This window comes from Phacochoerus africanus, chromosome 15 (genome assembly GCF_016906955.1).
Source record: "Phacochoerus africanus isolate WHEZ1 chromosome 15, ROS_Pafr_v1, whole genome shotgun sequence".
Taxonomy (NCBI): domain Eukaryota; kingdom Metazoa; phylum Chordata; class Mammalia; order Artiodactyla; family Suidae; genus Phacochoerus; species Phacochoerus africanus.
Genome location: NC_062558.1, coordinates 62,471,060 through 62,484,977, shown reverse-complemented (window position 1 = coordinate 62,484,977; position 13,918 = coordinate 62,471,060). Strand labels below are relative to the sequence as shown.

The following is a 13,918-nucleotide window of genomic DNA, read 5'->3' as shown; positions in this document are numbered from 1 at the left end:
AGGAATTTTAACTGTGGGATTTTATTTCAAGGCACTGGCCTCATTTACAGAGAAGCTGGTCTGTTAACAAAGTCCCTGAAGGTCTTATTAGAAAGTCTTACAAGTAGGCTGGAGTCTTACTAAGGTCTTTCTTTATTCCCATCAGTGTTGAGCAGGCTCAGGTGGCTAGAGATGGGGCAGCAACATTACCCAGAGGTCCCAGAAGCAGAACAGGGGAAACTGGGTAGTCTGAGAGTAGGGGTGGTCAGAGACTACACCTGTTCTAGGCTGTGTTCACAGGGTGTCAGCTCATCTTAGGAGCTGACAGTTTTCCAAGTTTCAGACAGGGGTCCACCATAAGGAAACAAAGACTGGACTGTGAGGAAGACCCACTGAAACTTGCAATGTCAGGGGCTAGGATGCCATAAAAGACCAAGATTTGCTAAGGCCGTGAAGTTTCAGGGATTACTCTTATCCATTTTAAGGTGCAGATGTGGAAGGGGAGTGGTAGAAACTGGGGTGGGAAATTGGAAATGCTAAATGACCTTGAATCCCAAGGTGACTCATCTCTGGGCCGGCAACAGTTGGCCACCTGCCCCTTGTATTAGAAGAAAGCCCAAGGTACCTCACCCGAGGTAGGTGGTTTATAAGATGATGTACTCCCTCAAAGTGGGCTCCAAGGATGTGTTGGCAAACTGCTGGTAAACCAGATCCCGCCTGCTGCGTGACTGTGAGACCCACAAGCTAAGTAAGAATGAATGGTTTTTACACATGAGTTAATTTGATGGCAGGGAACCCCAAATAAAATTATAATCTTCCACCAGAGATCCATTCTTACTAGTAAGAACTGTACTACAAAATATTGTACTTAATTGTTTTGAGTTTTATCAAAATTTTTGTATTTGTAGAAACTGGTTTGCCTTGGCCTATAAAATATAAAAGTTTTATTGTCTAGCCCCTGAAAGGAATCTTTTACTCGGAAAAATAGTATCGTGATTGAGCATCATGGCACAGAAGGGACAGTCCCTACTACTGGAGGAAACTGCAGGGCATGATCCCATAGCACAGAGGGATCTTGAGGGTGTTGGACCAGTTGACAGTAGTCATAAAAGTTGATGTGGGGCATCTCTTGTGACTCGGGTCTAATTCTAAACCTTGGAGTCCATCCAAATCTAAAGTTGACCTTGGAAACAGTGGCCTGCAGGAGGGTGTTGAGAGAAGGGGTTGGACGACTCTGGTGTGCCTGTTCCTCTGGACGGACGTAAGTACAGTCCTCTGCTAAATGGATAATAAATTGCTTAGGGAGATGCACCAGCATATTGAGACAAGTGGAAGCCCTCCTTATCCAGGGTTGGCAATAGAGGAGAAAATGGGGGTAAGTTCAGGAAAGCACAGACCAGTGGTGGCAACCATTAGATGTGAAGTGAGTATAATTGGAATGGGCAGCAAAGCCCAACAAGGCTGGAAGGGCCCTTGACCCAGCCAGATCTATGGTGAAAGCTAACAGACATCTGTGTGTCCAGGGGTCATACAGGTACAGCTCAGTTCAACTTTCTGCTCCCATCTCTGAATCTTCTTTGGTTATATGAGCAGAAAGTTGGTGGAAAAATCAGGATCTTATTCTGTTTATTTCCAGAAAATGGCCAGGCCTCAGACCTAGAGACTATCAATTGAAGGAAGGGGCTGACAGCATTGCAACAACAGTATGTAATAAGGGTTCTATAAACCTTCCCCTCTGAGGCCGGGGGTAGGAAATTATCTAAATCTCTTACATGCTGTTGGATAGGGAGTCTGACTTGATACCAGAAGATCTATAATGCTATTGTGGCCCTTCTGTTGGAGCATCGGAAGGCCAGTGACAAAGTTCATTTCACTGGATTAAACAAGTTTGGAGACCCCTCAGGTTATCTCCCTGAGTGGCTGGGAAGGGGTGTCCCAGGCAGTTGACACATGCTCGAACATGAGACGTTACACACACACACACATTTGTAAAGAGAATGGTAGGAAAGGCAAAAGTGTTCCCTATCTAGGACAGTGAACAAAGATTCTGTAATGTGTGCAACATCTCATGTTCAAGCCATGTTGGAAGGATTAAAAAAGGACTTGGGAAGCCCCTGACCTAGTGAATACTTATCTTCACTCAGCATCAACGAGATTTTTTATTTTTTGGCCACCCCGTGGAATATGGAATTCCCCAGGCCAGAGATCAGATCCAAATTTCAGTGGTAACCTACACCACAGCTGCAGCAAAGCTGGATCCTTAACACACTATGCCAGGCTGGGGATTGAACCTGTGTCCCAGTGCTCCAGAGATGTTGCCAACCCCCCGTACCCCAGTGGGAACTTCAAGAGATTTTTTAACATGGACATCAGAATACATTCCCTTTCTCCACATGCGTAGTAGCTCCTACCCTCCATTACATTAGTGTGGACATTGACCGCCTTGTCATGATCCACTGTGTTGATGATATGCTCATTGGTCTTGGTGAGGAGGAGGCAGTGAGTACTCCAGATGTCTTAGGAAGACACCTGTGTGCTAGGGGTTGGAAGAATTTAGGGCTCTGCCACATCAGGGATATTTTTAGGGTCTAATAATCCTGGGCAGGGATTGGCAAGCAGGTCCATGGGCCAAATCTGACCTGCTGCCCGTTTTTGTTTAAAAAAAAAAAAAAAGTTGGTACACAGCTATGCCCATTCATTTTGTCTAGGCTGCTCTTGTGCCACATTGGCAGAGTAGTTTCATCAGAGACCATGTGGTTCACAAGGCTAACAGATATGTACTATCTGAGGAAATAAGAAAAGTTTGTTGACCTCTGGCCCTGGGCAGAACTGGGAAATTTCTTACAGTGGGAAGGTCAAGATAGTGCATCACCAAGAAAGAGGCATAATTTTTGGTAGGACCTTTTGGATTTTGGAGAATCCTTATTTTACACTTGAAAATACAGCTCCTGCCCATTTAGGCAACCAGAAGGCTGCGGGGATTCTGTAAGCTGCCCTGCCATCTACTACAAAGGACAGAACAGACCCTCTTCAGGTATTTATGTTCCCCTTCCTCTCCTTGAGGGCCACACCCACGGCATATAAAAGTTTCCAAGCTAGGGGTCAAATTGGAGCTGGCCTATGCCACAGCCTCAGCAACAGCAGATCTGAGCTGCATCTGCAACCCACAGCACAACTCATGGCAATGCCGGATCCTTGACCCACTGAGTGAGGCCAAGGATCAAACCTGCATCCTCATGGATACTAGTTGGTTGGGTTAATTACTGCTGAGCTACAACAGGAACCCCAGAAGTATCTAACTGGTTTTGTGTGGTGTCTCAGCTCAGCCCTGGAGTGGTATGAATCAACACCATGTCCTCTGCATAAAGTCACTGTTTACTATTGGAAAAGCAGCTGCTGGAGTCACTGCACTTGCTCTGCATTAAGACCAACCTCTTGCTCCCACATGTTAGTTGCATCAAGTCCTAAGACTCTTAAGGTATCTCAGATTTGTTTTTTATTTTTGTGTAAAAATCCTTGAACATATTTCATTAGATCTGTTTCTAGGTGTTATATTTTAAATGGTGTCTTTTTATTATTATTATTATTATTATTATTATTATTATTATTATTATTATTTTGGTTGTGTCCACAACATGTGGAGGCCCCCAGGCCAGATATTGAACTGAGCTGCTGCCACACCAGGTCCTTAACCCACTGTGCCACAAGGGAACTCCCTAAATGGTATCTTACTTCTTTTGCTGAGAGTTGTTTGGGGCTAGAACTACCAGGATTAAAAAAAAAAAAAAAAAAGACAAAAACGGAAAACAACGACTATGGATTTTTATATTGGGTTTTGTGATCTTGCAAAATTCACTTCTATGTATGCTGCTTTAAATGTAGATTCCTTCAAATCATATATCATCTGTGAGGGGATTGGTGGAATGAAGGAAGCCAGGTTTCTTAAAACTACACTAAGGAGTTCGGAGTTCCCATCGTGGCGCAGTGGAAACAAATCCAACTAGGAACCATGAGGTGTTGCAGGTTTGATCCCTGGCCTTGCTCAGTGAGTTAAGGATCCAGCGTTGCAATGAGCTGTGGTGTAGATGGCAGACAAGGCTCGGCTCCTGCATTGCTGTGGCTCTGGCATAGGCCGGTGGCTATAGCTCTCATTATAGACCCCCTAGCCTGGAAACCTCCATATGCCCGCAAAAAGCCAAAAAAAACCCCAAAAAACTTACACTAATGAGTTCCCTTCTGATGCAGCACGTTCAGAATCCAGCACTGTCACTTGAGGAGCTCGTTCCCTGGCCTGGGAACTTCCACATGCCACGGGAATAAAATAAATCAGTAAAATAGTATGTGTATTAGGGCTGAGTACAAAGAGAGGAAGCAGTGAACAGAGAACAGATGTTAATGGTGCAGCTGTGGCTCCAGAGGCTTCCCGAAAGGGCCTAAAAAGAGGAAGGGAATCTGGGATGCCAGGATGCTGGGGAGTTGGGACATTCCATGAGTGGATGGGAAGCACAGGTGCCCTGGTGCTAAGGCTGCAGCCTGAGGTATGTTCATTCCTACAACACTAGGAGGCAGGGTGACTGCGGGAGAGCAGAGTGTTGATCAGGTATGGGGCTTACAGGCCACATTAAAGAGACTTTTCTGAAGATAAATATGATATCTTTGGCACATTTTGAGCAGATCTGACCTTGCCTTAAGAATATTCCTCTGGGAATTCCCATCGTGGCGCAGCAGAAATGAATCCGACTAGTAACCATGAGGTTGCAGGTTCGATCCACTTAACTTGCTCGGTGGGTTAAGGATCTGGCGTTGCCATGAGCTGTGGTGTAGGTCGCAGACGTGGCTGGGATCTGGCTGGAGTTGCTGTGGCTGTGGTGTAGGTCGGCAGCTGTAGCTCCGATTAGACCCCTAGCCTGGGAACCTCTATGTGCTGTGGGTGTGGCCCTAAAAGGACAAAAGACAAGACAAAAAAAAAAGAATATTCCTCTGGAGTTCTCTTGTGGCACAGCAGGTTAAGGATCCCACGTTGTCACTGCAGCATCTTTGGTCGCTTCTGTGGTGCTGTTTGGATCCCATGTCCAGGAACTTTCACATATTTGCCACGGGCATAACCAAAACGCTCTGGAGCAAGATGACCCCTGTGAGAACCTAGGTTTCTTCTTATGCACAGAGGACATACTAGGAATCAATCACAAAGTTTGCTGAGAAAATTAACATGGGAAGTGTTATAAACAGTGCCCACGGCATACTAAGTGTTTGATTAAAAGGAAATTACCCTTTGCTTTTTCTGGTTATTTTCTGGGCAGCCCCTCATCTAGAAGATGACAAGAGGTGGGAATTACGACCAAAGCCAGCAACCTGCCACCCCCACCCCATCTCCGGTTCCCCAGGAGAAGTAGGCTCAATGAAGGGATCTCTGAGGCATAAGGAGTAATTCCGCACAGTGAAGTCTACGCAGAGGCACCTCTCCTCTCTGGGAGGGCAAGAGGAAAGCTTATTTCCTTTGCGAGTCAGCCGCCCAAACTCGCGGGCCCAGGAGTCAACCTTACAGGGTAACATGGAACACGGTCCGACTCCCCACAGTCCGTGACTTCCCCACCATGATTAACCCAGCCTCCCGAATATCCTCCATGGGCTCTTTGACCCAGGCTTGAACAGGTAGAATCAGCCTAAACCACCAGGCGGTGCCTGTAACTGGACAAAATCAGACTCAATAACCTGGCAATGAGGAAGCTGCACATTTTGTGCGGGGGTGGAGGTCGCGGGCGACGGCTTTAGATGTTTTGGTGGTTTTTGGCCATTGAAGGTATGTGGAAGTTTCTGGACCAGGGATGGAACCCAGGCCAAAGTTCCAACCTGCGCCACAGATGCAGCAACGCAGACCTTTAACCCGCTGCGTCACAATGGAACTAACTGTTCAGACGAAATTTGACCGGCTGTTTGGCCGGCTGAAAGCTGATCATGACTGTGTTTGGTTTCCACCGCGAAGCTGAGCTGGGGAACCAAAATGTTAAGATGGACGTTGGATATTGCCTGTTCCGGAGCTGGGCGCCCAGGTAGGTTCCCCAGGCAGCGATGGAGTCTCCTTACCGATTGGATTTCTCAGTAAGAAAGCAGTTGTGGTCACTCAGAAGGGGGCGTTCTTACAGTATCGCTTCCGCATCTGCCACTCTAGCCCCACGTATGCCCACCGACTTTCATTAGGTAGAGCTCTTTTTTACTTTTTCCTATGTAATCCCTTCACACCAGTGTCCTGCCATGTCCGGGCCAGACTTGCCCCTATCCAGGAACTAAAAGGCGGGGTCGGAATCCGCCTTTGGGCGGAAGATCTTGTGTGTGTCAGAACTGCGCCCACACCCAGGCTCTGCGCATGCGCGGGGCTCTCTGCGCTCCTGCTCTCGCTGCCTGCGCAGCTCAGAGTCTTTAAGTTGTTTTCCAACTGGGGATGAGGCAAGGGGTCTCCCTTCAGTGGCCGCACCTGCTTCCTCGTTGACCTCATCACCTCCCTACCAATCACACCGACTTTCCTGCGATGTTCCCTCTACAAGGAAAGATGTTTGCTCTGCTGGCCCCTCTCACAATTCGCCGCCGAGATTTCAGCTCAGGTGTCACTTAACCTGACATCACCCATTGCTGCCCATGCACCCCAGCCGCTAAAATACACTAGTTTTACTTTCTTCATAGCATGCATCCGGCTCAGAATGCTGGGGCCTTAAAGGCCTGGGAGGATCTGTCTGGTGGGTGATGGGTTTGGTACAGCCGCCCACACCCTTGGCTCCCCTCCATATTCTGCTTATGAACAGTGGACAGTGGCTGCAACTTCAGCCAGGTAGCTTAAGTTCCACTCAGGTTCTTCAATTCTTGTTGCAGCTGTAAGCCAGCCTCGGATCAGTCCCCATACCCTGCTTATGTGTCCTGCTTCAAGGGCCTAAGCAGATCTGTGATCCTCATTTTTAGACCTCAGAGGCTAGGATGGGCTGCAGTGCAGGAATTAAGCCCCTCAGCATCTAGAATCCTTTGCACTGGTCTCCTGACCCCAGCCCACAAGTCTTGGATACACTGTGCTTTCCAGAGGATCTGGCACCACCCTGGGAAGGATATGGAAGTTTTGGAGCAGGGGCCCATTGGAGAGCCGGCTTGAAGCAACAGCAAGACATGTGGAGGCCCCAGCCTACCTCCACCCCAGGGTCTCTGCCAGGAGCAGGGGTTGTGCTGAGCCATTTCCCCAGCTCCACCCTGTGCAAGCTGTATTCCAGGAATGGACTCTGGACATACTGAGATTTAGATTGGCACAGATGGTTTTTGGTTCTAAAATGCACTACGCAGGGCTTCTTGGAATATTGCTCATACTGGGGTCTCACAGAAGCAATCCCTGAGTGAGGTGGGGTCTTAGCAGAAGGCGAACCACTGGGGTCATTCTAAGTTACAAGACCGGAAAGTTCCAAAGTATGGCTCAGCCATTAACGAATCCAACTAGTATCCATGAGGACATGGGTTTGCTCCATGGTCTTGCTCATTAGGTTAAGGATCCGGCGTTGCTGTGAGCTGTGGTGTAGGTCGCAGATGCAGCTTGGATCTGGTGTTGCTGTGGCTATGGCGGTGTAGGATGGCAGCTACAGCTCCAATTGGACCCTAGCCTGGGAACCTCCATATGCTGTGGGTGTGCCCCCCCAGCCTCAAAAAAAAAAAGACTTCATGGATATCTGGGTCATTGGGATTTCTTAGGTCTCCAAGCAAGGCTTAGAAACTGTAAGGCTATCTGATATAACATTGAGGTGTCTTATGTGGTGCATGGATGAGGCAGGAGGGCAGGGGATCAATTATCAGGAGGTTCTCAAAATGGAGCATGCTGGGAATGGGCTTCAGGACCGACATGTGGTCACAGGATGCATTAGCAATCCATGGGACACCCCTCCTCCCCTCAGCTGACTGGGCTATCCTGAGCAAGATTTCATTGTCCCTTCCCAGCCTCTCCATCCCCTACCAGGCCCACAGAAGACCACGGGAGGTGGGGGAGAGAAGTTTAATTAAGAAAGAAGTTTTGGACAGCCTCCTGATCAGAAGGGAGCCTAAGGACTCATTCCTGGAAAGAAAAGCAATCATGAAGGGTTGGCTAACCACCCAAGGGGGAGGGGACAGCATGGAAACTGGTACAGGGAGAGCCACCAAGCTGGTCTTGTGCTTAGCAGGCACTGGCAGAGCCTGTGGAGAGAATAGGAGTTGGATCTTTACAAACTTGACTCCACAGACACCACCGCCCCCTAGCCTCAGGCAACCCCAAGTCTGGCTGACTCAGGCCAGTCCTGCCTTAAGCACAGCATAACATTTATTATTCTCAAATTATATGGCTACCCTGCCTAAATGCCTGGAAGCCTCAGAAGAAGCCTGCCTCACCTGGAGCAATGAGTGGAACGGCTTTCTCAGGTAAGGGGCTGAGAAAGGAATAAATCAGATTAGCATCCTCAAATCTTCTGTCCTCCCCCACCAAGATCCTGGTGCCACTTTGGTCAGAACTTTTCCTGATTTGGGACCCTTCACCATTGGTTATCTGTGAGTAATAAATCTTACCCCAAGCCCAGGAACACCCAGGAGACAGTCCTCTTTTCCCAGACTTTAGGGCTTTACCCCTAATAGTTCTGCTCAGTGCAAGGGACACACCATAGGGCCCTGTCTTACCTGTGCTTCTGATTTTGCTTGCATTTGCATTTGCCACCTGTGAAGGAAGAGAGACAGCCAGTGCCAGAGAAAGAGGTGGGGAGCCTGGGCCACCCTGCTTCCTACCCCTCCCCTTACTCCCACCCCCACCTTCCAGGCCTGCCAGTCCCACTGCTCACTCAGGGCGAAAGCGATTCCAATGATGCACATAAGCGCTGCACAGATCATCCCGCCCAGCTGCAGGCCTTCCCAGTCTAGGGGAGCATAGAGAGTGAGCTGGCACCAGCCTGGCTCCCCCTCACTCATTCCAAAGATATTTATGAGCACCCACTTGTACAGATGCACTGACATTCCAGGCAACAAGAAAGACAGGCCAGTAATTAGGCCCATCAAAGAGTATCTGGTGGGAACAAGCTCTAGGAAGAAAAAATAAGTCGGAGAGCACAGAATAAGGGGGTTTGAAGGATGATCATGGAAGCCTTTTCTTTCTTTCTTTCTTTTTTTTTTTTTTTGGTCTTTTGTCTTTTTAGGGCCACACCCATGGCATATGGAGGTTCCAAGACTAGGGGTCTAATCGGAGCTATTGCTGCCAGCCACAGCCACAGCCACAGCAACACCAGATCCGAGCCACGTCTTCGACCTACACCACAGCTCATGGCAGCGCTGGATCCTTAACCCTTTGAGCGAGGCCAGGGATCGAACCCGCAACCTCATGGTTCCTAGTCAGATTTGTTTCCGCTGCTCCACAACCGGAACTCCCACAGAAGGCTTTTCTGGAAGGTGGCATTTGAACAGAGACCTGGAGGATTTGGGGAAGAGAGTTGGGCAGAGGAAGAGGAAACCTGCTTGGGGGTTATGGGGCAGCAGGGAGCTGGTGAAGGCAAGAGAGAGTGAGTGGAGGGAAGGAGATTAGGTGTGAGATTCCCCAGGGGCCCAGCAGCCCAGTGCCTCCAGCCCCTTCCCCAGAAATCTTCCCAAATATCCTGTGGGCACCTTACCACCTTGTTGGAATGAAGTTTTCCCAAAGACCAGGCTGCATGTCAGCCTCTCATTCTTTTAATTAACCATGCTGCTTCTTTAATCCCCAGTCTCAGCCCCATCCTCCCCCTCCTTTCCCACCCCCTCAAGCCTCACTCTGTCTACACTGGGCTCCACATCACCCTTCTCCAGCCTCTAGCAAAGGGGTCCCAGATGGGTAAGGGGAGGGGGGCCAGGGATATCAGCTCTTACCATAGTAGAAAGGGCTGTCTTTATCTGCAAGAAAGAAAAAAAAAAAAAAAAAAGAATAAAGACTAGAAGCAGGAAGCGGGATGTGAGACTTGGAGGGAAAACATGGGGGTAGGGCAGTTTTGGGGCCTCACTCACCAACCAGGTTACTGGCTTCCAAGATAGGCAGGCCTGAGTGAGAGAAGCAGAGAGATTAGGTGTTAATTCATGACACCAGTCTCAAAATGAATCAACAGGCAGGACCCTGGTCCAGAGGTGGAGGGATAACCAGGGGAGGTGGGGGTGTATTTCCAGGACCCCGATTCCCTTCCTTACACCTTTCCCAACCCAAAACAGCCCTGAGAATTTGTCTCCCACTTCCTGGCCTCTGGCTTCCCTGCCCCCCCCCCAATCCCTACCCCCAACTCCCAGCCCTTATTGCTATTTCTCAGGCTTCCTGCTATTCTTTCTTACATTTAAAATGGGGAGTTCCCGCCATGGCGCAGTGGTTAACGAATCCGACTAGGAACCATGAGGTTGTGGGTTCGGTCCCTGCCCTTGCTCAGTGGGTTAATGATCCGGCGTTGCCGTGAGCTGTGGTGTAGGTTGCAGATGTGGCTCGGATCCCATGTTGCTGTGGCTCTGGCGTAGGCCGGTGGCTACAGCTCCGATTCAACCCCTAGCCTGGGAACCTCCATATGCCACGGGAGTGGCCCAAGAAATAGCAATAACAACAACAACAACAAAAGACAAAAAAAATAAATAAATAAAATAAAATAAAATAAAATGGGATGGTGTGTTGGTATCTTGTTATCCTTGCCTGAAAAGTTTCCTACAGAGACCTCTGTCTCTTAAAGAAATAGGAAATGCTATTCTCTTCAAGCTAACAGATGGTTGGTTTCCCAAAGTTCCAATATTTGAGATAACTTTTGCAATATCCTCCTACCTGTACTATTATTTCCTTGATGTTTTTCTTTAAACTGACAGGTTTTTTTTTTTTTTTTCTTAATGGCTACACCCACAGCATATGGAAGTTCCCAGGCCAAGGATCCAACCAGCGCCTGCGCAGCAACCCAAGCTGCTGCCATCAGACTCTTAAGCCAACATCAGGCCTGCTTTGTGAGATGCTGCCATGGTTTTCAGGGGCTTGGTGGGCAGGTCGGTGGCAGCAGGGAGGACTCACCTGCCAGCAGGAGGAGAAGGCCCCGGGTCACACCCTCCATGACACAGTTGCAGGACAGGGCTGCAGAGGAAGGGGACAGACAGGCTGGAGTCAGAGAGCCCTAACTTACCCCAGGTGCTCAGCACCACGTGGCACAAATCTCAAGGATACCCTCACATGTGGACTTGGGAAAGTTACTAATTTCTATGTCCTTGTCTAGAGATGACAAATAAGGTTTTGTTAAAATCTGGTAATCAGATGCCTGACACACCCGGAGAGCAGGACTACTGTTCTAAATCAGGCTGTGGTGCCTGCCTTCTTAACCCCCGACTCGAAGGGCCTTTAGGCTTTTGTTTCCAACAGCTGGGGCACTACCAGGCTGAATTCCAAGATAGCCTCCACAAAGGGCGCGGCCAGGGCTGAGCTATGCAGAGTGAGCATCTAGGCAGGGAAAGCAGAGGTGTTGGGGGCAGGTGCCAGAGTCAGGCAAGAGCTTCCCACTCCAGCCCCGGCCAGGGACCCTGCTCCAGGTAGCCCCAAACTCCACTTGCAGAGTACAGACTGCTCTTAGCAGGACACTGCCTGGTGGGTGGGATATCCCTTTCTTCTTTCTCTTTAGGGTGGGAACTATCCCTGTCTTCATTGACTAGTCCCTGCGGTGGCTCTGTCCTTGAGATGAGACCACTCCCAGCTTTCTGGGAGCCGCAGGCAGGCGCAGGGATCCAGACAACAACCCTAGTTATTTTGCGCTGGGCCCAGCTGGCTGGAGAGTTCCCCTCTCAGCCAGTTAACAGCTGTGTGACTCAGCTGGCTTACTTAACCTCTCTGTGCTTCAGTGACTGTACAAACGGCACCCTCCGGCAACCTCATAATAGCAAACTTGTAAGGCTAGGCTTAAATTAAATCATAATCTTAAGGATAACGCCTAGCATGTAGTTAAGTACCAAAATGTGTTACAATAAGCAAATACACAAGGACATGAATCCTTTTGCCACAGAAAGGAGATAGTATTGACATGCTCCTTCAGAACATAGGGTTTGTTGGCTTTGAGCAGTTTCCAAACCCAGTCCTCTGTTGGCCTCTCCATCTCCCTCTGCCCCTTCCACCACCCTGGAATTTCTGGATTATGAGGGTCACAACTCCATTTTTACATATTCTTTAGCCCTAAACTGGCTCCTGTCTCCTCCAGCCACTACCCTGCAAGCTACCCTGCAAATCATATGACATTGGTTACAGAGCAGGCAGCCCCCAGTTCTCACCAGCCTCCCCCCCCCACACACACCTATTACTGAGAATAGCCAGGCACCCACTTAGTTTGGTACTCTGGGCCTCCCATCCACCCCAACCCCTCTGCCTAGTAGGCTAGAAGTACCAGCAGAAACCTGCCTACCTGAGAGCCTTCTCCTGAGCGCACCTGAGAGCCGAGTGCCGAGAGCTGGTCTGTGGAGGCTGCAGGGGCTGCATTTCAGCCCAGGTGGGTTCCGGCTCTTAAACCCAGCGGCCCCGCCCAGGGCAACAATACTATCAGGCAGAAGGAACTGGTCAGATTCCTTGAGATTCTTGCAGCTTCCTCTCCCCAGTGTGCTCTTAAAGGAGACTGCTCACCCTGCCACACTCAGCACCAAGCAGAGCGAGGGGCCCCAGGCCTGCTCAGAGGCTGAGGTGATGGTGGGGGAGAGATGGGCCTCACACCCTTCTCTCTCTCTCTTTTTTTTTTTGTCTTTTCTAGGGCCACACTGGCTGCATATGGAGGTTCCCAGCGTAGGGGCCTAATCAGAGCTATAGCCACCCACTTATGCCACAGCCACATCAGTGGGGGTTCCAAGCCACATCTCTGACCTACACCATAGCTCATGGCAACACCGGATCCTTAACCCACTGAGCAAGGCCAGGGATTGAATCGGGAACTTCATGGTTCCTAGTCGGATTCCTAAACCACTGAGCCATGATGGGAACTCCTCACACACTTCTCTTGAGGAGAAGGTGGACCTCCAGCTGCTTTTATCTTGCTTTTCTTTTTCTTTTTTTTCTTTTCTTTTTAGGGCTGCTCCTGGAGCTTATGGAAGTTCCCAGGCCAGGGGTGGAATGGGAGCTGCAGCTGCAGGCCTTCACAACAGCCACAGCAATGGCCAGATCCCAGCTGTACCCTGGACCTACGTCACAGCTTGTGGCAATGCCAGATCCTTAACCCACTGAGTGAGGCCAGGGATTGAACCTGCATCCTCAGAGATACTAGTCAGATTTTTTTTTTTTTTGTATTTTTGGGCCTGTGGCATATGGAAGTTCCCAGGCTAGGGGTCCAATTGGAGCTGTAGTTGCTGGCCTACACCATAGCCACAGTAACACCAGATCCTAAATGCATCTGCAACCTACACCACAGCTCATGGCAATGCTGGATCCCTAACCCACTGAGCAAGGCCAGGGATTGAACCCATGTCCTCATGGATACTAGTTGGATTTGTTATGGCTGAGTCAGGACAGGAACTCCACTAGTCAGATTCTTAACCCACTGAGCCACAATGGGTACTCCGACTTCCAGCTTCTTTAGCTCACCTAGATCCTAAGAGAGGGGTCCAGAGATGTGCTGGAGGGGGACAGGATATTTCTAGGTACTTGTGCCAGAAGTAAGGGTCCCAGGACCTCTGCGTGGGAGTGACAACTGTGTCAACAAAGAGTCAGGGGCTGGCCTTGAGGCTCCATTTGGTCAGAGGTCCCCTTGCTTTCCCTTGGACTAGGTTTCATCAAGGGGTGAGCTGGGGCTGATGGGCGTCCCTCAGGATCGCCCACCCTCTGACCAGGATGAGGAGTGAGCACCTCCCTCTGCGGACCCCCATGCCAGCCTTGTGCACTGCTGGCCAATCTCTCTTCTTGTCGCTCACACCACCAACTGCCTTTGACCTATGCTGTGGGCCCCAGATGAGC

The 13,918-nt window shown here is 49.6% G+C and overlaps 1 protein-coding gene across 2 annotated transcripts; it reads right to left on the bottom strand.

Annotated features, from left to right (window-relative positions):
* Positions 1–7,982: 7,982 nt before the first annotated feature.
* On the bottom strand, positions 7,983–12,868 carry FXYD4 (FXYD domain containing ion transport regulator 4). 2 transcript variants are annotated; one of them, XM_047762372.1, is made up of 9 exons: positions 12,840–12,868; positions 12,387–12,517; positions 11,018–11,077; positions 9,994–10,026; positions 9,859–9,882; positions 8,808–8,882; positions 8,650–8,686; positions 8,368–8,405; positions 7,983–8,175 (listed from the first exon to the last, which is right to left on the bottom strand). In XM_047762372.1, exons 1-9 carry the CDS (start codon positions 12,842–12,844, stop codon positions 8,156–8,158), a joined length of 423 nt encoding a protein of 140 aa, XP_047618328.1. In that variant the 5' UTR covers positions 12,845–12,868; the 3' UTR covers positions 7,983–8,155. The 2 variants fall into 2 exon arrangements, with proteins under 2 accessions (XP_047618328.1, XP_047618329.1); XM_047762373.1 differs by having other exon boundaries at positions 12,411–12,517.
* Positions 12,869–13,918: the final 1,050 nt, after the last annotated feature.

Excerpts from the sequence above, each read along its gene's own strand:
- FXYD4 (XM_047762372.1), bottom strand. Across the intron at positions 8,883-9,858 it reads AGACAGCCCTTTCTACTATG|ACTGGGAAGGCCTGCAGCTG; the intron begins GTAAGAGCTGAT and ends ATGCTCCCCTAG. Across the intron at positions 8,176-8,367 it reads CGTTCCACTCATTGCTCCAG|GCTCTGCCAGTGCCTGCTAA; the intron begins GTGAGGCAGGCT and ends TTCTCTCCACAG.